Source organism: Coregonus clupeaformis, unplaced genomic scaffold, assembly GCF_020615455.1.
Source record: "Coregonus clupeaformis isolate EN_2021a unplaced genomic scaffold, ASM2061545v1 scaf0419, whole genome shotgun sequence".
Lineage (NCBI taxonomy): Eukaryota > Metazoa > Chordata > Actinopteri > Salmoniformes > Salmonidae > Coregonus > Coregonus clupeaformis.
In genome coordinates, this window is record NW_025533874.1 from 135,301 (window position 1) to 160,767 (window position 25,467).

General features: G+C 45.4%; 1 protein-coding gene across 1 annotated transcript in view; it reads left to right on the forward strand.

Moving 5' to 3' along the window:
* Positions 1-24,271, forward strand: part of klhl32 (kelch-like family member 32) — a 54,684-nt gene extending 30,413 nt beyond the window's left edge. The window contains exons 4-11 of the mRNA XM_041853369.2: positions 12,686-12,793; positions 14,414-14,512; positions 16,938-17,153; positions 20,438-21,164; positions 21,283-21,341; positions 22,176-22,368; positions 22,688-22,782; positions 22,997-24,271. Coding sequence (XP_041709303.1) covers positions 12,686-12,793; positions 14,414-14,512; positions 16,938-17,153; positions 20,438-21,164; positions 21,283-21,341; positions 22,176-22,368; positions 22,688-22,782; positions 22,997-23,158 — 1,659 coding nt within the window. The 3' untranslated portion in view covers positions 23,159-24,271. The remainder of the gene's footprint in view (positions 1-12,685; positions 12,794-14,413; positions 14,513-16,937; positions 17,154-20,437; positions 21,165-21,282; positions 21,342-22,175; positions 22,369-22,687; positions 22,783-22,996) is intronic.
* The last annotated feature ends 1,196 nt before the right edge of the window (positions 24,272-25,467 follow it).

The window sequence follows — 25,467 nt, forward strand, 5'->3', positions numbered from 1 at the left end:
TGTAGGCTCCATCAGCCCAGTAAAATAAAAAGCTAATTGTTTAAACGCAGTGGTGTAAAGTACTTAAGTAAAAATACTTTAAAGTACTACTTACGTAGTTTTTTGTGGTATCTGTACTTTACTTTACTATTTATATTTATGGAAACTTTTACTTTTACTTCACTACATTCCTAAAGAAAATAATGTACTTTTTACTCCATACATTTCCCTGACACCCAAAAGTACTCGTTACATTTTGACAGGAAAATGATCCAATTCACACACTTATCAAGAGAACATCCCTGGTCATCCCTACTGCCTCTGATCTGGCTGACTCACTAAACACTAATGTTTCGTTTGTAAATTATGTCTGAGTGTTGGAGTGTGCCCCTGGCTATCCGTAGATTTAAAAAAGAAAAAAAAGAAAATTGTGCTGTCTGGTTTGCTTAATATAAGGAATTTGAAATGGTTCATACTTTTACTTTTGATACTTAAGTACATTTTAGCAATTCCATTTACTTTTGATACTTAAGTATATTTAAAACCAAATACTTTTGGACTTTTAGTCAAGTAGTATTTTACTGGGTGACTTTCACTTTTACTTGAGTCATTTTCTATTAAGGTATCTTTACTTTTACTCAAGTATGACAATTGAGTACTTTTTCCACCACTGTTTAAACGTATGGTCACTCAGCTGTGCCTCACAAGTAATACAACAACTGATCTATTACCGGTGTGATCATATAGCCTTCCCCAAATGTTAAAATATATATTAAAAAGGAATGGTCTGAGAAGAACAACAATGCATTGGCAGGGCAATTCAAGCAAAGCCAATATGCAGTATAATGTTTTGGGCCTATAGCCTACTGCACAAACCTCATTACTAGAGTACTGTTTTTAATAGACTAATGTTGAAAATCACATTTGTGGTTTCACATGTATATTAAAAAAATCTCTATTTCACATGTGAAAATCTTAGGGCTGACCCCATTTAGTTGACTGGTTGATTGATTGGTCGATAGGCTGTTGGTCGACCGAGATTTCTTTAGTCGAGTAGTCGTTTTTTGTTTTTTTTCATGATGCACAAGACGCATGTCTGATTCGCACCTGTCTCAGTGGACTACTCCATTGCGGAGGCCACGGGGATGGCACAGTCCGGGTAATGTAATTATGTGCACAAGCACAAAACACCACATCTGTCTTTTTTTTTTTGTCCCGTCCAATTCTGCCATGTCAGTAATTTGTACATGGCAATTCCAGCCAGAATACAGAGCTGCCAACTCTCACGCCTTCGCCGTGTGACACACGTTTTTGCCTGTTTTCACACGCACTCACGCCACACATCCAATTTCTCACGCAAAAAAAATTGTCCGAGACTCGTTCGTTCCTTTTTTCAAACTCCCCGACGGTAGATGGCGCTGATGAGCGCCACTGAACCATATGCGCTGCACCCCGAAGTTAGCGACAGAAAAAGACAACAGGAGAAGAAACGATCACTACCTCAAGAAGTCTGATAAGAAGCTGAGCTGAGACTAGGTATGTAACAATGAAATGTCGTCCAATTGAGTACTCACTCTCTTAAACTTTAAATCTTGAAAGAAATTATTTGTTTGTGCGTGTGAACATGATTTAGTGTGGTGAATGTAAACTCAGCTGATTTCGAACAGGTAAGATGTATTCCAAAGAATTTAACATAAATACAGGAAATGTGTGCAATAGAAGTAGACTTGTGCAGACATTCACTGACCCCATGACAGAAGTGTACCTGCTGTTCTTCCAAGCCACCGTACCAACTTTCACTTCTTTCAACTTACTACTTCAGAGAGAGCAGTCATCAATATTTTTGTTACATGATGAGGTGGGATTGGATTTTTCAGTTTTTTTCCATTCTGTGTTTCTTGCTGATATCTGCAGGGATCCTCTAAAACAGGTTTCACCTACTATTTTTGTAAATGTCTGTTATAGATGGTGAAATTCGTATGCAAGCTATGTTCCAAGTTTATGGTTCCTGCAGCTCTGCAGTGCCATGAGGAGCCTTGTGAAATTGCCTTTAAAGAAAAGGCAAACCATTTACCAGGTTAGTATTTGACTATTATTATGATCAAACACTGTGATATGTGATATTTAGCCTTGTACCTTATACCGATATGCTGTATCTGTGACAGGAAGAAAGTTGAACATTGGGTTCACAACCAGGGCTAAATTTAACAGATTACTCGACGAGGGTGACATCACACCACAGCAGGTGGATTCATTCCATGAAGCTGTGTTGTGTTTCCTGACAAGTGCTGTGGACTATGCACTTAAGAAGCTGCCACTGGAAGAGCCACTGATCAAGCACGCACAATTTGTAGATGTACGGCAAAGGGCTGAAAGTGACATCGAAGATGTCCTGTACTTTGTTGAAAGGTTAGTTTTTTTTCTCTAATTATTGTCTATCATCTTAGCTAAAATACCCTGTGTTTTATGATGAGGTGTGTTCACTCCTAAACTGCACATGATATATTCTTATGTGGCTTCTCCTCAAAGATGTGTATGAACTGCTGCTGGTTGATGACTATATACCTAAAACGTAACAACTTGTAACTCTACTTTCATAAATAGGTTTCCCCATCTCCTCCCATACCATGGGCCAGAGGAGCATGACCTTCTGGGTGAGGAGTTTCTAAATTATCAGACCATGCCAATGATATCCCTGCAGGACGAAACTGAAATGGAAAGCTTCTTGGCTGAAATGGCAACCCGGAAGCATAACGTACATTTTTTTTTCATTTTTTGACTTTCCTTTTGGCAGGTGTGGCTTGGCTACATCTGTTGCTTAAAATTGTTGCATCCATATATGTGTCATGCATGTTGCAAATTATGCATGTTTTTATCTGAACTTTGTTAATGGATCAACCTACAGTATACTTACAGTATTAATCAATCAAAAATCAAGGTATGTTTTTCCATTGTGTTTTGGTGCATTTTCCATAGGTGACAGGAGCCAAAGAATTTGAGAGGCTTGCTGCCGTCGCCAAGCTTGTCCTGGTGTTTCCCCATGCAAACGCAGATGCTGAGAGGGTGTTTTCAGTTGTGGGACTGAACAAAACCAAGAGAAGAAACAGCCTAGCAATCTGGAGCCCTGCTTCAAATGGGAGCCCCCCTCCGATATCATCAAGGCCTCCAAGAAGGCCACAGGCCAGTATAACCATGCCGACAGATCATAGACAAGAGGCTCATTTGAGATGAGCCAGGTCTGCGCAGAATCGATCACCGGCGATCACCGCCCAATGCATGCTGGTTAGATTTGTGTCCGACTTGATCCCGACTTTCTCTGACGTCATGCACACGTGGGCAACGATATCCTCATGAGATCAAGGCGGCCGCAGTTCTGAGACGCAGGCAGTGCAATTGCTTTTCACCGACTGCAGGACCCAGGCGGACCCAGGACAAAATCTCACTCCAAGGTTTTTTAAAAAGTTGGCAGGTATGAGAATAACCTACTGTTTTTTGGCAAACTCCAAGGTCGTCTGATAATACTAGTCCTTGCAAATCGACATCCCTGTGTTTTGAGAGAAATGTCTGAGTTTGACAGGTGTTGCTCACGGTTTGAGCAAGAAAACAATAACTGATTCGATCATTTGAACGAAGTGCCATGCATAGCCTATATATGAAGGGCCTACATGTATCAACTTTCACAGTGAATGCTTTTGTTAATATGTTTTGTGCGTATGAATTGAATATTGCCAAATGCATCAGTAAAAAATATTGCGCCTATTTAATGTAACCCTTGCTGTTAATAGATCAGCATACAACTGACTTAAACGTTTGGAAACGTTCACATCCATAGCCTTAAAACGCATCTCAAGTGCACTGTTTAGCTCACATCTGAAGGCTGGGGGGCATTTAGGACGTCTACTGGGGATCGCTAAAATATCCTAATGATTATGATCACACTTTCTCAATTCAAATATTATGGCGACACTATACCAAAGATGGTTTGGTATGGTTTAGAAACTTGGGAACCAAGCTCGAGTTATCAGTGTAGCCCTGTTATCGCCTGGACTTGTTGAAATATCTTCACGCCTAGAAAAAAACCTCCAGGCTTCCGTCATAACTGTCTATTTATTGGAAAAAAATTAAGAATTACAGGGGGCAGTTTGGGAAAAAATTATCCCGTCCGAATCGTCCTCTGTAATAACAGACATTCTGGGGTAATAATTACATAACCAACGTTCTCTAGTAATACTAGTCCCGTGCGAATAGGGTTTAGCCTAATTGTCTAAGAAAATTGAGGAGAGAGCAAACCCCAACTTGGTTAGGTCTATAATCAATAGCCTAACTGTTAAATGTGCCTGGCTTTATAAATCATCCATATATATCTACAGAAATAAGACCGATCTTGCATTTGTTGCCTGTTTGAGTGTTTGTTTAATAGCCTACTGATTCCGTGAGCACCAAGCCTCATGCAACGGCAAAATATTGGATAAAGCAATTTCACAGATTTGGCTGTTTTTAATCATTGCTATGCTGTAATAAAGGCTTTACGATTTTTTTTGTTAGAACAGACTGTTATTACTTATTTAGTTACTGTTGTTTACACTGTTCCTAACAGGCAGAAAAATAATATTTACATTTACATTTTAGTCATTTAGCAGACGCTCTTATCCAGAGCGACTTACAGGAGCAATTAGGGTTAAGTGCCTTGCTCAAGGGCACATTTACGTCATTTAGCAGACGCTCTTATCCAGAGCGACTCACAAATTGGTGCATTCACCCTATAGCCAGTGGGATAACCACTTTACAATTTTTTTTTTGGGGGGGGGTTATTCCAGGTATTCCTTAAAGAGGTGGGGTTTCAAATGTCTCCGGAAGGTGGTGAGTGACTCCGCTGTCCTGGCGTCGTGAGGGAGCTTGTTCCACCATTGGGTGGAACAGTTTTGACTGGGCTGAGCGGGAACTATGCTTCCGCAGAGGAAGGGGAGCCAGCAGGCCAGAGGTGGATGAACGCAATGCCCTCGTTTGGGTGTAGGGACTGATCAGAGCCCGAAGGTACAGAGGTGCCGTTCCCCTCACTGCTCCATAGGCAAGCACCATGGTCTTGTAACGGATGCGAGCTTCAACTGGAAGCCAGTGGAGTGTGCGGAGGAGGGGGGTGACGTGAGAGAACTTGGGAAGGTTGAACACCAGACGGGCTGCGGCATTCTGGATGAGTTGTAGGGGTTTAATGGCACAGGCAGGGAGGCCAGCCAACAGCGAGTTGCAGTAATCCAGACGGGAGATGACAAGTGCCTGGATTAGGACCTGTGCCGCTTCCTGTGTAAGGCAGGGTCGTACTCTCCGAATGTTGTAGAGCATGAACCTGCAGGAGCGGGTCACCGCCTTGATGTTAGCGGAGAACGACAGGGTGTTGTCCAGGGTCACGCCAAGGCTCTTCGCACTCTGGGAGGAGGACACAACGGAGTTGTCAACCGTGATGGCGAGATCATGGAACGGGCAGTCCTTCCCCGGGAGGAAGAGCATCTCCGTCTTGCCAGGGTTCAGCTTGAGGTGGTGATCCGTCATCCATACTGATATGTCTGCCAGACATGCAGAGATGCGATTCGCCACCTGGTTATCAGAAGGGGGAAAGGAGAAGATTAGTTGTGTATCGTCAGCGTAGCAATGATAGGAGAGGCCATGTGAGGATATGACAGAGCCAAGTGACTTGGTGTATAGGGGAGAAAAGGAGAGGGCCTAGAACTGAGCCCTGGGGGACACCAGTGGTGAGAGCACGTGGTGCGGAGACAGCTTCTCGCCACGCCACTTGGTAGGAGCGACCGGTCAGGTAGGACGCAATCCAGGAGTGAGCCGCGCCGGAGATGCCCAGCTCGGAGAGGGTGAAGAGGAGGATCTGATGGTTCACAGTATCAAAGGCAGCAGACAGGTCTAGAAGGACAAGAGCAGAGGAGAGAGAGTTAGCTTTAGCAGTGCGGAGAGCCTCCGTGACACAGAGAAGAGCAGTCTCAGTTGAATGACCAGTCCTGAAACCTGACTGGTTTGGATCAAGAAGGTCATTCTGAGAGAGATAGCAAGAGAGTTGGCTAAAGACGGCACGCTCAATAGTTTTGGAAAGAAAAGAAAGAAGGGATACTGGTCTGTAGTTGTTGACATCAGTGGGATCGAGTGTTGTTTTTTTGAGAAGGGGAGCAACTCTCGCTCTCTTGAAGACGGAAGGGACATGGCCAGCGGTCAAGGATGAGTTGATCAGCGAGGTGAGGTAGGGGAGAAGGTCACCGGAGATGGTCTGGAGAAGAGAGGAGGGGATGGGGTCAAGCGGGCAGGTTGTTGGGCGGCCTGCAGTCACAAGTCGCAGGATTTTATCTGGAGAGAGAGGGGAGAAAGAAGTCAAAGCATAGGGTAGGGCAGTGTGAGTAGGACCAGCAGTGTCATTAGACTTAACAAACGAGGATCGGATGTCGTCAACCTTCTTTTCAAAGTGGTTGACAAAGTCATCCACAGAGAGAGAGGGGGGGAGAGGATTCAGGAGGGAGGAAAATGTGGCAAAGAGCTTCCCTAGGGTTAGAGGCAGATGCTTGGAATTTAGAGTGGTAGAAAGTGGCCTTAGCAGCAGAAACAGATGAAGAAAATGTAGAGAGGAGGGAGTGAAAAGATGCCAGGTCGGCAGGGAGTTTAGTTTTCTTCCATTTCCGCTCCGCTGCCCGGAGCTCTGTTCTGTGAGCTCGCAATGAGTCATCAAGCCACGGAGCTGGAGGGGAGGACCGAGCCGGCCGGGAGGATAGGGGACACAGAGAGTCAAAGGATGCAGAAAGGGAGGAGAGGAGGGTTGAGGAGGCAGAATCAGGAGATTGGAGGGAGAAGGATTGAGCAGAGGGAAGAGATGATAGGATGGAAGAGGAGAGAGTAGTGGGAGAGAGAGAGCGAAGGTTGCGGCGGCGCATTACCATCTGTGTAGGGGCAGAGTGAGTAGTGTTGGAGGAGAGCGAGAGAGAAAAGGAAACAAAGTAGTGGTCGGAGACATGGAGGGAGTTGCAGTGAGATTAGTAGAAGAGCAGCATCTAGTAAAGATGAGGTCAAGCGTATTGCCTGCCTTGTGAGTAGGGGGACGGTGAGAGGGTGAGGTCAAAAGAGGAGAGGAGTGGAAAGAAGGAGGCAGAGAGAAATGAGTCAAATGTGGACATAGGGAGGTTGAAATCCCCCAAAACTGTGAGGGGTGAGCCATCCTCAGGAAAGGAACTTATCAAGGCGTCAAGCTCATTGATGAACTCTCCAAGGGAACCTGGAGGGCGATAGATGACAAGGATATTAAGCTTAAATGGGCTAGTGACTGTGACAGCATGGAATTCAAATGAGGAGATAGACAGGTGGGTTAGGGGAAAAATTGAGAATGTCCACTTGGGAGAGATGAGGATTCCTGTGCCACCACCCCTCTGACCAGATGCTCTCGGGGTATGCGAGAACACATGGTCAGACGAGGAGAGAGCAGTAGGAGTAACTGTGTTTTCAGTTGTAATCCATGTTTCCGTCAGCGCCAGGAAGTCGAGGGACTGGAGGTTAGCATAGGCGGGGATGAAGTCAGCTTTGTTGGCAGCAGAACGGCAGTTCCAGAGGCTGCCTGAGACCTGGAACTCCAGGTGTGGGGTGCGTGCAGGGACCACCAGGTTAGAGAGGCAGCAGCCACGCGGTGTGAGGCGTTTGTGTAGCCTGTGCAGAGAGGAGAGAACAGGGATAGGCAGAGGCATAGTTGACAGGCTGTAGCAAATGGCTACAATAATGCAGAGGAGATCGGAATGAAATGAACTAAACATCTGGGAGAGGAGAGAGCAGGGCCTCCTCACCAAAACTTCCACCTCAGAAACTATAATTGTTTCACTGAACCACCCGAACAAAAACTCTCCCAACTTCCACCTTTAGAAATCAGAATTGTTGTGAACCACAGCGGTCCAATGTTTAAAGGAATAGGCTCAACCCACTTTATTCAGCTAGCTAACTATGACACCATAGCTAACTAGCATGCTAGCATCCAATAACACACAGTTTAGCACCAACACTTGGTCACAACAAACCACCAATAGTGTGTTAACACACTAAGCAGATAATTCGTGTCCGTGTCTAGTTCCTTTCATAACGCAGCAATAATTAAACGTTGGCTAGCTTAGCACAAATATATTGTATTTAGCTGCCACAGTACAGCACACAATGGCTACTGTGTTGACTCTGTTCGAAAAACGGCTAGCTAGCTAGCTTCGTGCTACACCCGGCACCGCCGAAGACAATGCCAACCTACAGTAACTGCCCACAACAGCCCACGATGCCTAACTATGACACCATAGCTAACAGCACCTGTTTGTCACACATAATATGCACGCAGCTCTCGCTCCTATACCCTCCTTTTTCTTGATCTCCTTGTTATTGTTATTATTACAATTATTATTATGATCTTCATTATAATAATAAGTAATGTCATTATCATTAGTAGGCTTTGTATAGTAGCCTTGTATAACCACCATCGAGCTGTAGGCCTAAGAGCGATTGTTTTTCACATGATTGTTTTTCACATGTGAACTTGCAATTTCACATGTGAAAGTGAAAATCTAATTTGCAGTTTCACATGTAAGAAAACTCCAACTGTGAAAATCTCACTTTCACATGTGGAATTGCAGATTCACATGTGGGGTTGAAATAATGTTATTCTCCTCAGATGTGAAAAGATGGTGTTAACATGTTGCAGTGGCAATGTTTCCACCGGTGGAATTAGGGTGACCACATCTAAAAGGCCCAAATGCGGGACAAGGGAACGATTTTGCGGGACACACACATGTCTGACTCGTGAATTAATCGATATTTTTTTTATTACATTTTACATTTTTCACGTGATTTGTTTAAAACAACAATTATTTTTTTGTAAGGGTAGTGTTACTGAGGGAGGTTTTCATCTGAAAGCCCTGAGCTGGGGACAAGACATCATATCTAACTACAGTATGGCCTTATACAATATCCACTCTCTTACAATCGACATAAGTTAAACGCAGTTTAAGCACCTTTTTTATTTTGCGAGAGCTTTTACCCACCTTATGCGGAAAAATGCATGGAACTTACAGGGAGCGTTACTTTACTCACCACGAACGGCGATCACAATATAATTTATCTGGTGATGATGAGGACTTGTGAAATGTGTTATTTCAATTTAACACATTTCACCTCAGAGAGAGAGAGAGAGAGAGAGAGAGAGAGAGAGAGAGAGAGAGAGAGAGAGAGAGAGAGAGAGAGAGAGAGAGAGAGAGAGAGAGAGAGAGAGAGAGAGAGAGAGAGAGAGAGAGAGAGAGAGAGAGAGAGAGAGAGAGAGAGAGAGAGAGAGAGAGAGAGAGAGAGAGAGAGAGAGAGAGAGAGAGAGGGAGAGAGAGAGAGAGAGGAGAGAGAGGAGAGAGAGAGAGAGAGAGAGAGAGAGAGAGAGAGAGAGAGAGAGAGAGAGAGAGAGAGAGAGAGAGAGAGACTCCCCTCAGTACCTCCCTCTCGGCTCTCCCCCTCAGTACCTCCCTCTCGGCTCTCCCCCTCAGTACCTCCCTCTCGGCTCTCCCCTCAGTACCTCCCTCTCGGCTCTCCCCTCAGTACCTCCCTCTCGGCTCTCCCCTCAGTACCTCCCTCTCGGCTCTCCCCTCAGTACCTCCCTCTCTCTAGGTCAGGAGTAACCCATGTAGCTTGTGACCTTACCCATGTCATCACTCATCCAGGTCCTTAGCCCAAACTCACATGCAAGCATTCATACACACACCGCTCACCCACGACCCCATCCAGACACACACCGCCACCAGGATGTGGCTGGTGTTCAGTCAACCGGGGGATTTTTTTTACTAACACAGTGGTGAATCAACAAGGCTCAACCCTAATGAGACACACATGCCTTTTTTGGAAATAGAGAGCTGCCCGCAAGCCGACCCTGCTCTGAAATATGCCGCACTTCAAATAGAAACGGAAACCGAATGGGGAGCTGCCTGTGCAAGTTCAACTGGATGAGTTGCCTTTTAACATTTCTGAAATATTAGGCTAGTTATGCCCAGTCAACGACAAAACATGACAGGAAAAACGTCAGGCGTAATTGACCCTACCAGGATGTTTCTGTCATCACAGTTGTCACTGGCCTTCCAAAGTCCAGTACATGGACATCTCATGTCAACTCTTTTCGCATGACAAGGTGTGGCATGAAGGCGCAAACAGATTGGTACCCAACTAGTGTGATTTAGGAGACGTTGATTATTTTAGTTGTGTATTAAAGACATGACTAATCCATCACCCTGCCACTTCCCCTGTTCCTCCATCCCTGATCAATGGCTCTGCCATCATCTCATACTGTGACACCAATCAATTGCTTTGATTGTTGAGCACCCGGCATCAGGCACAGCACAGCAGGCTCAGGGCCAGGCAGCTGCTCTCTCTCTGGGGCTTTGATTTCACTTTGTCTCTGTGTTTGTGTGCATGTGCGTGCATTAATGGAGTGTGTCCCAGAAAAATATCAGGACCAGGAAGTAACCAGTCTCTGTGTCGGATAGTGATAAATATAGCTTGGAAAATGGGTGTCAAAGAGACACATGATCTCTATGTGATCTGTTTGTCCAATGAACTCTATGGATAGGCCCTAGAAGAATGAGCCTGCAACTGGAGTGTAGTTGCTGTGTGAAAGCACATGGTAATCTTTGTGCTTTCAAACCCTTGGGGGTGTGTGTCTCTGTCTGTCTGTCTGTTCGTTTGTGTGTGCTGATCAAGCAAAAATATGAACTTCTGTTCTCTCTAAGACAATGGGCAATAAAGTATACATTTTTTGCCCGCGCAACTGACAGCTATATCGGTCCACTAATACCGGACTAGTAAAGGCCCAGTGCACTATTTTTGTTCTTTATTATTAATATTTTTTCAGGGGGTGCTTCAGCACCCCTACTTCCTGCATCTATGAGGACATATACAATAGCGCCGGAGGGGATGGCTGCCGTTTTACGGGCTCCTAACCAATTGTGCTATTGTGTGTGTTTTTTCGCGTTATTTCAAACTTATTTTGTACATAATGTTTCTGCCACCGTCTCTGACCGAAAATAGCTTCTAGATATCAGGACAGCGATTACTCACCTCGTACTGGACTACTAACCTGTAGCACTCAGGTCTGTAGCTATGAAGTGCTTTGAAAGGCTGGTCATGGCTCACATCAACACCATTATCCCAGAAACCCTAGACCCACTCCAATTTGCATACCGCTCCAACAGATCCACAGATGATGCAATCTCTATTGCACTCCACACTGCCCTTTCACACCTGGACAAAAGGAACACCTACATGAGAATGCTATTCATTGACTACAGCTCAGCGTTCAACACCATAGTGCCCTCAAAGCTCATCACTAAGCTAAGGACCCTGGGACTAAACACCTCCCTCTGCAACTGGATCCTGGACTTCCTGACAGGCCGCCCCTAGATGGTAAGGGTAGGCAACAACACATCTGCCACGCTGATCCTCAACACTGTGGCCCCTCAGGGGTGCGTTCTCAGTCCCCTCCTGTACTCCCTGTTCACCCATGACTACATGGCCAAGCACGACTCCAACATCATCATTAAGTTTGCAGACGACACAACAGTGGTATGCCTGATCACCGACAACGGTGAGACAGCCTATAGGTAGGAGGTCAGAGACCTGGCTGTGTGGTGCCAGGATAACAACCTCTCCCTCAACGTGATCAACACAAAGGAGATTATTGTGGACTACAGGAAAAGGAGGACAGAGCACGCCCCCATTCTCATCAACAGGGCTGTAGTGGAGCAGGTTGAGAGCTTCAAGTTCCTTGGTGTCCACATCACCAACAAATTATCATGGTCCAAACACACCAAGACAGTCGTGAAGAGGGCACGACAAAGCCTATTCACCCCTCAGGAGACTGAAAAGATTTGGCATGGGTCTTCAGAGCCTCAAAAGGTTCTACAGCTGCACTATCGAGAGCATCCTGACTCGTTGCATCACCGCCTGGTACGGCAACTGCTCAGCCTCCAACCGCAAGACACTACAGAAGGTAGAGCGTACGGCCCAGTACATCACTGGGGTCAAGCTTCCTGCCATCCAGGACCTCTATAAAATTGTCAAAGACTCCAGCCAACCTAGTCATAGACTGTTCTCTCTGCTACCGCATGGCAAGCAGTACCGGAGCGCCAAGTCTAGGTCCAAAAGGCTTCTTAACAGCTTCTACCCCCAAGCCATAAGACTCCTGAACAGCTAATGAAATGGCTACCCGGACTATTTGCATTGTCGTCGTCTTCCCCACCCCCTCTTTTACGTTGCTGCTACTCACTGTTACCTCGACTAACCGGTGCCCCCGCACATCGACTCTGTACCGGTACCCCCTGTATATAGCCTTGCTACTGTTATTTTATTGTTGCTCTTTAATAATGTCTTCTTTTTTATTTTTTACTTCAGTTTATTTTAGTAAATACTTTAACACTTATTTTTCTTAAAACTGCATGTTGGTTAAGGGCTTGTAAGTAAGCATTTCACTGTAAGTTCTACACCTGTTGTATACGGCGCATGTGACAAATTTGATTTGATTTGATATGCAGTTGTTTTTATAATTCAGCTGTGCTGTAGCCTATTTATAGCTCAGGTTTGCTGTGCCCATGTCTCAGAGGTGTGTCTCTCTCTCTCCCTCTCTCTTTCTCTCTCTCCATCTCACTCTCTCTGTGTGTGTTCTCAGGCCATGTTCAGTCTGTGCATGGTGGAGAGTGAGGCGGATGAGGTGGCGCTTCAGGGAGTTACCAGTGTGGGACTGAAACATGCACTAGACTTTGCCTACACAGGACAGGTGAGTCTACAGTAGCACCTTCATCTACAGCTAGCCACCCCACACATGTCCTCAAGTCACACACAGGTACTGTACTGTACTGTACTGAACTGTACACACAAACGTATCTCACAAATATCCAGGCTTAAACTAACTAAGATTGACAGTTTTCAGCTTTTTGTTAACTGATTAAAGCTATAGCCCAGCAATACTCAACTGGCGGACCACGGCCCGGATGCTTGACCCCTAGGGGGCCCCCATTGATTTTGTTGAGTCACTCAGGTATCATATGAACATACATAAAACATGGCAAAATATGTAGAATTGCAGGAAATGTGATTTAAAACGGCTACATTTTCTGCCCGCCTCATGACAAATGTGAAGAATTGCAGGAAATTTGATTTAAAATGGCAAAGTTTTCTCTCTGCCAACAAGAGGGGTGTGAACAGTTTGAGAAGTTTGGGGTCGCATGAGTCGCGATGTGGGGGTTTGTTACTATGATGATAAATGACCATCCGGACCATTACCATCTAGTACATTTGTGTGACTGGACCTTATCAAATAGTGGTTGAGTACCCCTGCTATAGCCTTTGCATGGATGTGATACTGTATCTAACCTAGCCTGACCCTACGGTATGCCAGTGATCCCCCCCTATCTCTCTCCTCTCTCTCTCTCTCTCTCTCTTCTCTCTTTCTTTCTCTCGCCTATCTCTCTTCCCCCCATCTTTCTCTCCCTCTCTCTTTCTGCGGTGAGGAGTCAGGAGATCTATGCCCTGTGGCCCAGCAGTGAGAGGCTGGCTAGCTCATAATTATTCCTAATTGCATTTCCACAGTGGAAATGAGCAGAGGGAGTTGTGTTGATATAGGTCAGCAGCCGGCTGCCAGTCCATTTCTGTCTGTTGAGATGATGAGACGTGAGCAATATGCTTATTTCAGTAAACAACCACACAGCTAGTTGCTGAAACACACCAGACACATGTCAGGGGCCATAGGGTTAGCAGACATGCTGTTGCTATATGTTGCTATACAGGCTACACTGAGAGGACACAGCACGCACACATGCACACGCACATTATAAATATTAGTCTTACTTTTTATTTGATGTTGCTAAAACCATGTATTTACATGGCAATTACATGTAAATGTGACAGGGATCACAGTTGTAAGAAGAATAACTGTGTGTGAATAACAATGTATAATAACACTCAAACTGCAATGTAATGACCCTTTAAATTCATGTTTTATAGACACTGAATATAAAGTCGGACCAACACATGTAGTCTACTGAAGAACAGATAGCATTAATAATGCCTCTCAAGTACTTTCAGTAACACAAGAGTGAAAGCACATTAGTTTAAATGCTATTGCACACAAGACCACGCCTGGCCTGAGACCACAGTCACACACCCACACACATGAATCAGCAGCATTATATAAAGTGACCACTGGTCCTGAGTGCTTCTGTCATTGAATGCGTCCCAAATGGCACCCTATTCCCTACATAGTGCACTACTTTTGACAAGAACCCAATGGGCACTATATAGGGAATATGGTGTCATTTGGGACGCAACCTGTCTGTCTGGGGAGGTGAGCAGTGTGTGAGGTGGACAGGAAGTGGTCTCACCCAGGTCCTCTCCTCAGATAATGCTGGAGCCAGGGGTGATTCAGGATGTTCTGTCGGCAGGAAGTCACCTTCAGCTGCTGGAGCTGCTCAGTCTCTGCTCACACTACCTCGTCCAGGTGAGGAGTCAAGACAGACATAGACACACACACTCACATATATTACATACTCACACATACAGTCATATACAGTACAGTCAAATACACACACTCTCACTCACTCACTCACTCACTCACTCACTCACTCACTCACACACACAGACACTCGCACACACTGCAATTTCTTGTGTATATCAAGGGTCTACTTTCCATATGTTCAAGGTTCTTCCGAACCACACAAGACCACACATTAAACCCCCCTGTCACCACCAGAGAGATACATTAGCATGGCAATTGGCAAACCGTTACATCACGTTATGGTAAACAGTGCTCTCATACACCATCTACTGGTAGAGAAAGAAATGGACACTATGTTGCACACCATTGATTTCACTGCACTGTCCCTACAGACAAACTTCCTGCTCACTGTAAATAAAATAAAATGTTATTTGTCACATGCGCCAAATACAACAGGTGTAAACCTTACAGTGACTTACTTACAAGCCCTTAACAAACAATGCAGTTTTAAGAAAAATAAGTGTTAAGTAAACAATAGATAAGTAAAAAATAAATCAGTAAAATAACAGTAAAAAGAACAGTAGCGAGGCTATATACAGGGGGGTACCGGTACAGAGTCAATGTGCGGGGGCACCGGTTAGTCGAGGTAATTGAGGTAATATGTCCATTTAGGTATAGTTAAAGTGACTATGCATAGATAATAAACAGAGAGTAGCAGCAGCGTAAAAGAGGGGGTGGGGGGGACAATGCAAATAGTCCGGGTAACCATTTGATTAGCTTTTCAGGAATCTTATGGCTTGGAAGTAGAAGCTGTTAAGAAGCCTTTTGGACTTAGACTTGGTGCTCCGTTACCGCTTACCTTGCGGTAGCAGAGAGAACAGTCTATGACTGTTGCCATACCAGGCAGTGATGCAACCAGTCAGGATGCTCTCGATGGTGCAGCTGTAGAACTTTTTGAGGATCTGAGGACCCATGCCAAATCTTTTCAGTCTCCTGAGGGGGAATAGGCTTTGTCGTGCCCTCTTCACGACTGGCTTGGTGTGTTTGGACCATAATAGTTTGTTGATGATGTGGACACCAAGGAACTTGAAGCTCTCAACCTGCTCCACTACAGCCCCGTCGATGAGAATGGGGGTGTGCTCGGTCCTTCTTTTCCTGTAGTCCACAGTCATCTCCTTTGTCTGTGATCTAACTGCTATACAATTAGATAGCAGTTAGATCACAGCTGAAGATGCAGAGAAAAGGCCCAGGTTAACATAAAATATATATATTCACTAGCTTTCTAGATAAGTGTTTTGTCTGTATGAAAGGTGGTATTGTACAGATTATTTTGTGTGTGAATGTTTGTGTGGGTGAGTGTTTGAGCTGAATACTTACAGAGCCATGCAGTATATTGTACATCACTCTGCTTACTGCCAGCAGATGGCAGACTTATTCCACTCTCAATCTCTGTTTTCTATTCTCTTGCCTCCTCTCCTGTTCTCTCTCTCTCTCTTTCACTCTCTCTCTCACTCACTCATTCTCATACTCTCATACTCTGAGATCTGCTTGAATAACAATGTGGTCTCATCTCATTAGATTCAGTGATATATAAACTGCAGTTCAAAAACACCCGAAAGAAAGTGTAGGACCCAGAGTGTGTGTGTGTGTGTGCGTGCGTGCGTGCATGTGAGTGATATTTAACTGTATGTCAGTGTGTTTATGTGTGTTACTGTATGTATTAACTCAAACCCTACACCCCAACCGAGCACTCCGTTCTGCCACCTCTGGTCTCTTGGCCCTCCCACCCCTACAGGGGGTCAGTTCCTGCTCAGCTTCTGCTCAAAGCTCTTCTCTGTCCTGGCACCCCAATAGTGGAACAAACTTCCCCCTAACGTCAGGACAGCGGAGTCCCTGACCATCTTCTGAAATGTTTTGAAACCCTTCCTCCTCAAAGAGTATCTTAAATAAATCCCACGGTACCCCCCTCCTGCTACTTTATTGTGGGAAGATCACAGTCCCATGGCTGTGATATGTGGTTGTCTCACCTAGTTATCCTAAGACGAATGCACTAATTGTAAGTTGCTCTGGATAAGAGCATCTGCTAAATGACAAGCTGGGTTTCTCAACTCCACGACATGTACATCTCGGTGGAGTTGGGTTGCGACGAATATCAGTTAATATGAGGTTAACAGTCAGTGGTTGTATTTGAATAAAGTTTTATTAAAAAGTATGGATTTCAGCAAAGAAACGCACGCCTTTACACAGGAGAAACATAGGTTGAAGAATATATATTTTTTACAAGTATCGACTGACAGTTACTCAATGTAGTCGGAGGTTCAGTGCGCCCACAGTCGTCGTGGAGTTGAGAAACTCCGCTACTAAATGACTCAAATGTAAATGTATTTACCTTATGAGTCTTTACCCTATGCCAATGTGTCCACAACAGGAGCTGAACAGTGTTAATTACCTGGACCTTTACCGTGTGGCTGATCTGTTCCACCTTCCTGCTCTGGAGGAGGCTGTGGTCAGCTTCCTGGTAGAACACCTGTGTGAGCTGCAGCAGAGCCGCCAGGAGGAGGTGCTGCTGCTCCCCTACCGCCTCCTCAGGGAGGTGCTGAAGAGCGACCACCTCACCTCCCTCAACGAGGAGGAGATCTGGCAGGTACACTGCACTGGCTCCTCACAGTCAAACACACACAATGGAAGCAACAAACACATGTTCGCAAATGCATGCACATATACAGACACATGCACGTACGCACGCACACACACACCACACACACTGTATACAGTGGGGAAAAAAAGTATTTAGTCAGCCACCAATTGTGCAAGTTCTCCCACTTAAAAAGATGAGAGAGGCCTGTAATTTTCATCATAGGTACACGTCAACTATGACAGACAAATTGAGATTTTTTGTTGTTGAGAAAATCACATTGTAGGATTTTTAATGAATTTATTTGCAAATTATGGTGGAAAATAAGTATTTGGTCACCTACAAACAAGCAAGGTTTCTGGCTCTCACAGACCTGTAACTTCTTCTTTAAGAGGATCCTCTGTCCTCCACTCGTTACCTGTATTAATGGCACCTGTTTGAACTTGTTATCAGTATAAAAGACACCTGTCCACAACCTCAAACAGTCACACTCCAAACTCCACTATGGCCAAGACCAAAGAGCTGTCAAAGGACACCAGAAACAAAATTGTAGACCTGCACCAGGCTGGGAAGACTGAATCTGCAATAGGTAAGTAAGCAGCTTGGTTTGAAGAAATCAACTGTGGGAGCAATTATTAGGAAATGGAAGACATACAAGACCACTGGTAATCTCCCTCGATCTGGGGCTCCACGCAAGATCTCACCCCGTGGGGTCAAAATGATCACAAGAACGGTGAGCAAAAATCCCAGAACCACACGGGGGGACCTAGTGAATGACCTGCAGAGAGCTGGGACCAAAGTAACAAAGCCTACCATCAGTAACACACTACGCCGCCAGGGACTCCAAATCCTGCAGTGCCAGACGTGTCCCCCTGCTTAAGCCAGTACATGTCCAGGCCCGTCTGAAGTTTGCTAGAGTGCATTTGGATGACCCAGAAGAGGATTGGGAGAATGTCATATGGTCAGATGAAACCAAAATATAACTTTTTGGTAAAAACTCAACTCGTCGTGTTTGGAGGACAAAGAATGCTGAGTTGCATCCAAAGAACACCATACCTACTGTGAAGCATGGGGGTGGAAACATCATGCTTTGGGGCTGTTTTTCTGCAAAGGGACCAGGGACGACTGATCCGTGTAAAGGAAAGAATGAATGGGGCCATGTATTGTGAGATTTTGAGTGAAAACCTCCTTCCATCAGCAAGGGCATTGAAGATGAAACGTGGCTGGGTCTTTCAGCATGACAATGATCCCAAACACACCGCCCGGGCAACGAAGGAGTGGCTTCCTAAGAAGCATTTCAAGGTCCTGGAGTGGCCTAGCCAGTCTCCAGATCTCAACCCCATAGAAAATCTTTGGAGGGAGTTGAAAGTCTGTGTTGCCCAGCGACAGCCCCAAAACATCACTGCTCTAGAGGAGATCTGCATGGAGGAATGGGCCAAAATACCAGCAACAGTGTGTGAAAACTTTGTGAAGACTTACAGAAAACGTTTGGCCTGTGTCATTGCCAACACAGGGTATATAACAAAGTATTGAGAAACTTTTGTTATTGACCAAATACTTCCACCATAATTTGCAAATAAATTCATTAAAAATCCTACAATGTGATTTTCTGGATTTTTTTTTCTCATTTTGTCTGTCTTAGTTGACGTGTACCTATGATGAAAATTACAGGCCTCTCTCATCTTTTTAAGTGGGAGAACTTGCACAATTGGTGGCTGACTAAATACTTTTTTTCCCAACTGTATATGCACACCATAAAATGCAGATCTTCCATACAGCCAGACCCACACAGACTTTGATATACTACAACACACAATGTGTCATAAAACATCAATTTTCATTGCCTGCACCAAAATGCACTATTTATATTTATGTATCGGAGTGAATAGGAAAGGAAGGCATATGTATCTGTGTGTATATATGTATGAGGGATGGGTGAAGTGTGGAGGGGGGGCTGTGCGTTTTGACTATTCATTTGCACCAATCAGGCCCCTCTCTCCCCCTCTTCTCTCTCCCATCCTCTCTGATTAGGCCCACCGCGGCTTCATCAGGGCCCCAATCCCCCAGCTGTCACTCCGGCCGCCCGACTGATTGAAAACAATCAGGCCTCTGATGGCACAATTACCCTGACCCTTTAGCCAGGCGATGCCGCCATAATCAGACCCTGATTAGGCTGCTTTGGGCCTCCTTCACTCTGCCGAGAAGGTTAATTTGGGCATCCGCCCGAAAAAACGTGCGGGCGCCAATACCCAGCCGATATAGTTTGCCTGTCAATCATCGTCACACCGACTTCTCTCTGAGTCTCACGCTCTGGAAATCACATTTTCTTGGGTCTTTGTTTTTTTCCCCCTCTTTGCAGTTTGCCTTTCTCTGGCTGCTCTCTCTCTCTCCCTCTCCCGTTCTGTCTCTCTCTTTGGGGAGGAGGGGAGGAAGGGGATGTTGATTTATTCTCTGCCCCAAGGAAGTTCTCTGATCCAGCGTGACCTTCACAGTCAGCCTACCGGAGCGCACACACCCCTCCGCCACTTCAGAGGTGGGAGGAGGAGGAGGAGGGAGAGCGAGGGAAAGAGAGAGAAAGGGGGAGAGGGGTGTAGATAGCAAGACCGAGAAGAGGACAAAGCAGAGAGTGGAAGGGGGGGGTGTAAATACTGTTGTGTTGGCATAATATGAGGATGTATTTAAGAAGGAAGAGAAAAAGGAGAGGCATTGACAGTAGCAGGACAATATATACAGTGCATGTGTGATTGATGTGTGAATATGTCTGTGTCTATGTAAATGGTGTTTTGGTGTGCTGTTTGTACAGAATATGGTTTGAATGCATATACGAGCCAGTGTAATGTTTGAATATAATTTCAGTGTGTATGCAGTGTGCCTGCGAGTCAGGAGGAGGTGCTGACAGTGAACCGCTCCAGCTCAGTAATCTTGCAGTGCTATAATAAGTTCCCTGTCTCTGTACTGATTGTGTTAAAAGCCACTTTGTTTCCCTGATAATGGTATCAGTGATCTTCAGCCATCTCACCCACATTCACACACTGCTGCCGCAGCTAAACAGCCTCCGATTGCTCTCAAGTTCAATTAAATCCCCTCTCTGCTTCTCTCCTCTCCTGGTCCTCAACAAAGGAATGTACCGGTGGATATTCATGATGCTTGCACACAACACACTTTTGTATAAGTGTGTTAATGTATACAGTAACACACTCGTCTTGATCTTGCAACACTGCTCTGTAGGCATTTAGAATACTAATAAGTATGAATCGCTTCACTCTGTCTTCCTCTTCCCCTCTCCTCTCTAGCTGGTAGTGTGCTGGTTAGAGCATGACTGTCGGTACCAGTACACAGAGGACCTGATACAGCATGTTCGTTACGGCCTTATGGATGTGGCCGCCCTGCACCACGTTGCACAGTGCCACCCGCTGGTCCAGTCCAGTGCCACCGCCGCCACCCTAGTGGACGAGGCTATAGAGTACCACCGTGCCACCTACGCCCAACCCCTCCACCAGACCGCCCACACCAAGCCCCGCTTCCAGTCTCTCACCCTCTACATCGCCGGCGGGCGCAAGCGCGAGGTGAGCCGCGTACGGGAGCTGCGCTACTTCAACCCGGCCGCCCAGGAGAACGTGCGCGTGGCCGGGTGCTCCAACTGGAGCGAGCTGGCGCCCATGCCCGCCGGGCGCAGCCACCACTGTGTGGCCGTCATGGGTCACTTCCTGTTTGTGGCGGGCGGCGAGGTGGAGCATTCCACGGGGAGGATGTGTGCGGTGAGGACCGCCTGTCGGTACGACCCCCGGGGGAACCGCTGGACAGAGATAGCCTCCATGAAGGCGTGCAGGGAACACTTTGTCCTGGGGGCTCTGGGCCAGTACCTGTACGCGGTGGGGGGGAGGAATGAACTGAGACAGGTGCTGCCCACCGTGGAACGCTACTGTCCCAGGAGGAACAAGTGGACCTTCGTCCAGTCCTTTGACCGCTCGCTGTCCTGCCACGCCGGCTGTGTGGCTGACGACCTGCTCTGGGTCTCAGGTACACACACACCCAGATGGAGAATAGTGCATAACAGACTGAACACACACACATACTGTACATATACACACACACACACATGCACGCCACCTGTGTGTAATACTCTTCTCTGTTACAGGTGGAGTCACAAACACAGCTCAGTACCAGAATAGACTGATGGTGTACGACCCAGAACAGGTAACTGAAGAACAGGTAGTACAGAGAAATAAGAGAAAAGACAGTAAGACAAATGTCATCAAAACATTTAAGAACCATGGATTCAGAACAGTTTATGTTTATGTGATAGCTGGGTAATACGCTTGTTTACTGCAATAGGAGGATGTGTGTTTGTGTATGTTTGTGTGCGTGTGAGACAGAGAGCCCGCGCGCAAGGGGGAGAGCAATAGGGAGAGAAAGAGAGCAAGAGTGAGGCAGGGAGGGAGAGCAAGAGAGAGAGAGAGTGAGCGAGCAGGAGACAGAGAAAGTCTCATTTGTATTCACCGTGGAGCTACATTCACCTGCCAGGAACACCACCCCCCACCCACACTACCCTCAACAGATGGCCACCCGTCAACTCCCACCAGACATACGCACACACACACATACACAATCGCGCACACACACATACACTAGCTCACATACGCACACAAACATGGTCACGTACGCTCACCCCCCTTTCCCCCACACACACATACAAAACAACCATATACACACTTAGTCAAATGTGCACAGTCGGATACTCCATGTAAAATGGAGAGGGTGAAGTATATTATTAGGAATGGGGAGAAATCACTAGGAAAAGTCATAGCCCTGGTGACACATTATTTATCCAGCACTGAACATACATCAATTACCCAAGCAGGGATATGCTAAAATATTAATCCATCTATTCAACATCTTCTCACCATCCTTTTTGCTCCCCACCACCTCTTTCTCTCCCTCTCTCACCCCACCCCTCTCTCCTCCATTCCCACCCTCTCCACTCACCCCTCTCTCTCTTTCCCCATCTCTCCACCTTTCTCTCTCTGACAGAACCAGTGGCTGGCCCGCAGTCCCATGCTGCAGAGGCGAGTGTACCATGTCATGGCCGTGGTGAGAAGGCAGCTGTATGTGCTGGGAGGTAATGACCTGGACTACAACAACGACCGCATCCTGGTCCGCCACATCGACTCCTATGACATAGACATGGACCAGTGGACCCGCTGCACCTTCAGCCTACTCACGGGTGGGTGGGCTGCACATACACACGCTCATGCATACGCATGCACGTGCACACACAGGCAGGCAGACACACACGTACGCATGCACACATACTAGATAAGATCACTGTCCTCCTCTCCTTTTTCCCTTGTGACTATCCACCCCTCCCGACCTTGAATCCCTGTGAAGTTGTCAAATAAGTTCAAGGTGAAGTCATGAGAGGAGACAGAGTTATTTTCAGAACTTTCTGAATGCACGCTATGTCTCAGGTGACATTGAATCATATGGCCTCTCTTTGGCACAGTGAATCGTTGTTTTCGCTATCTCCTCTCTCTCCTCCGCAGGTCAGAACGAGTCTGGCGTGGCAGTCCATGATGACCGAATCTATGTTGTTGGTGGATATTCTATTTGGACCAATGAGCCCCTAGCGTGTATTCAGGTGAGTGACAGATTTAAGAGGATATAACCTGAAAATGTTATGTTTTATTAAAATATGTTGTGCATTATAAATCATTATGCATAGTTTATAAGTGCATTCAAAACACCTTATAATGCATTATAAAGAAAGAGGGTGTTCATAGCAAATGTTCTCTTATTAAATTATCTTATTATTTCATGTGTATGACATTTATATTTCACTTCCTGTGGTCCAGGTGTTAGACGTGAGCACGGAGGGGAAGGAGGAAGTGTTCTATGGACCAACTCTACCATTCGCCTCCAATGGAATAGCAACGTGTTTCCTCCCTGCCCCATACTTCACCTGCCCCAACCTACAGACTCTTCAAGTGCCCCATCACAGGATAGGGGCTGTCTAACACACTAATAGAGACTACAGTAAATGTCTACATAGATACATCATGCAAACATGCAAACAGCTCATAAGGACATACATACAATTATGTAACACAAAATAATAGAACCAAAGGTCTACTCCTTTACAACAGCCCCACTCTTCCTTTAAATGCATACACACAATATCTACACTAAACACACACACAATTGCCACCCATATAAGATTACCCACATCTTCCCCAGTGTCAGGATCCCAACCTAACCACTTCAAGTGCAGGCGTCACTGCCCATCCTGAGGACTTGACACTACCTATGAACTGAAAAGAACGTGGCCCTGAATGGAAAAAGGAGGGTCCTCAAGAGGACATTGAGGAGGTTCCATATTCCTATCCAGCTACCCTGTGATGATAGACTGATGTTCCATCAGCTGCAGGGTGGGTGTAAATTCCATTTCAATTCAGTCAATTCAGGAAGTCAACTGAAATTCTGATGACAATTTCTGCTAATTGAAAAGCATTGAGAATAATATATATTGATTGGAATAATATATCCTGAATTAACATGGAATTGACCCCAACCCTGCTCAGATGACTGGTTGAATAAAGGGCTGCTCTAGTCAAACTGGTGCAGAACAGAAGATCGCAATGCTGGAGCTCTCTACGGAGTGAAACGGCTCCCTCTTTTACTAATGCACTATAGGGCTATTGTCACTCTAACTAGCTGCACTTACTTACTACTTACCATAACCCATCTACTTCATACAAAGCCAATGGACCCATCCAAGGACATTTCAGTTGAAACCTGTTGTGTGAACTGTGGACCCATCTTACTCTTTCTTGAGCGTGTGTTTTCTATTCAAGCTCAGGATTTAAGACTGTTTAACAGTTCAATGAATGTGTCTGACCACTGTTATCATACAGTGCATATACTCAACATACTGTATGTAGGAGAACCTAAGCTGTGTTGCCACTGTATTATGACATTTTCAAAACATCTTGTTTTACTTTGACCAAAAAATAAGACAAAAGTAATTCCGTAACTCCACCAGCCTCCAGCAGTGAGGAAGTGTGAGAAAGATGTCTTTGTTTTCAGAATAAAGAGGTATGGTACTGTATGAATAAAGCCCATAATAAGTTGAATCGAGTAAGTTGTTCATCTGCCCGTATTGTCTTAGGGACAGTATGACATTTACTGGGGGGTTGTGTTTTTTTTGTGCACTTTTCCCCTGGTTTACATTTACAATTTTCTCATCTGCTTGCATGCACCTCCCCAATATCAAGGTGTTTTGGTACTTCCCTTAGGCACTACGCTTTTCCACACACTAACTATTATTATAAACGGGGTGGTTCGAGCCCTGAATGCTAATTGGCTGACAGCCGTGGGGTTGCAACTCAATATTAGGAAGGTGTTCTTTAATGTTTGGTATACTCCGTCTTCTCTACCAGTCTGTCTATGCTGCCCTCTATCTACCATTCATAGTGACAATAGTGGAAGGTGGACCGTTTGTCCAGATCTGCAATAGTCTGCCACAGTGGACGCATCATAATATGCATAAAAACACAGAAATGATTCCAATGGTTTATCCGCCATTAATTTTTCACAATTAATTGTGTGTTTGGTGTAGGCTTACCTTGGCGTGACGTTTTGATAACCGTGTAATTCTCTCAAGGAAAAGGTTAGTTTTATCAATATATTAGCCTCAATTTACTCAAAAAAATGTGCAATGCTAATTATTGATAAAAGTTACCTTGTCTGAGAGAGATTTGCGCGGTTATCAAAACGTCACGCTAGGATAAGCCCACATGAAACCAAGACCTTATATGAAGTAGTTCTAAAATCCCAGATGGAAAAATTAATGGTGAAAAAACGATTGGAACCATTTCCGTGTTTAATGACTCGTACTGTGGTACTCAATAGGCTACCTAGCAATCATAGCACACATACAATCATTCAAAGCTGCACCAATATTCAATATAGATCTACATAACAGAGAGGAATAGCTGATAGAAAGTGGACAGGCGAGGTGCATCACTGAGCATGAAAGATGAGACGCAGCTCAAAAAGCTCCCCTATTGAGCTTGTTTAGGGACAATATAATTATCCTACATAGACTAGCCTACAACACCACAATGGAATGAATAATTGCATTATTGTTTTCAAGTGAGTTCAAACTTCTACCCTAGGCTGCAGTGAAAATGTCATTTGAATAACGGTGCAAAAGCCCTGCGATTTGAATGTTTCACTCCATCTGGATCAGTTGCGGGTCTTTCTCTCCACAGTTTATAAGGTCTAGAAAGGCACAGTAGCAGGCCAGTCTGGTTGTATTTCTACT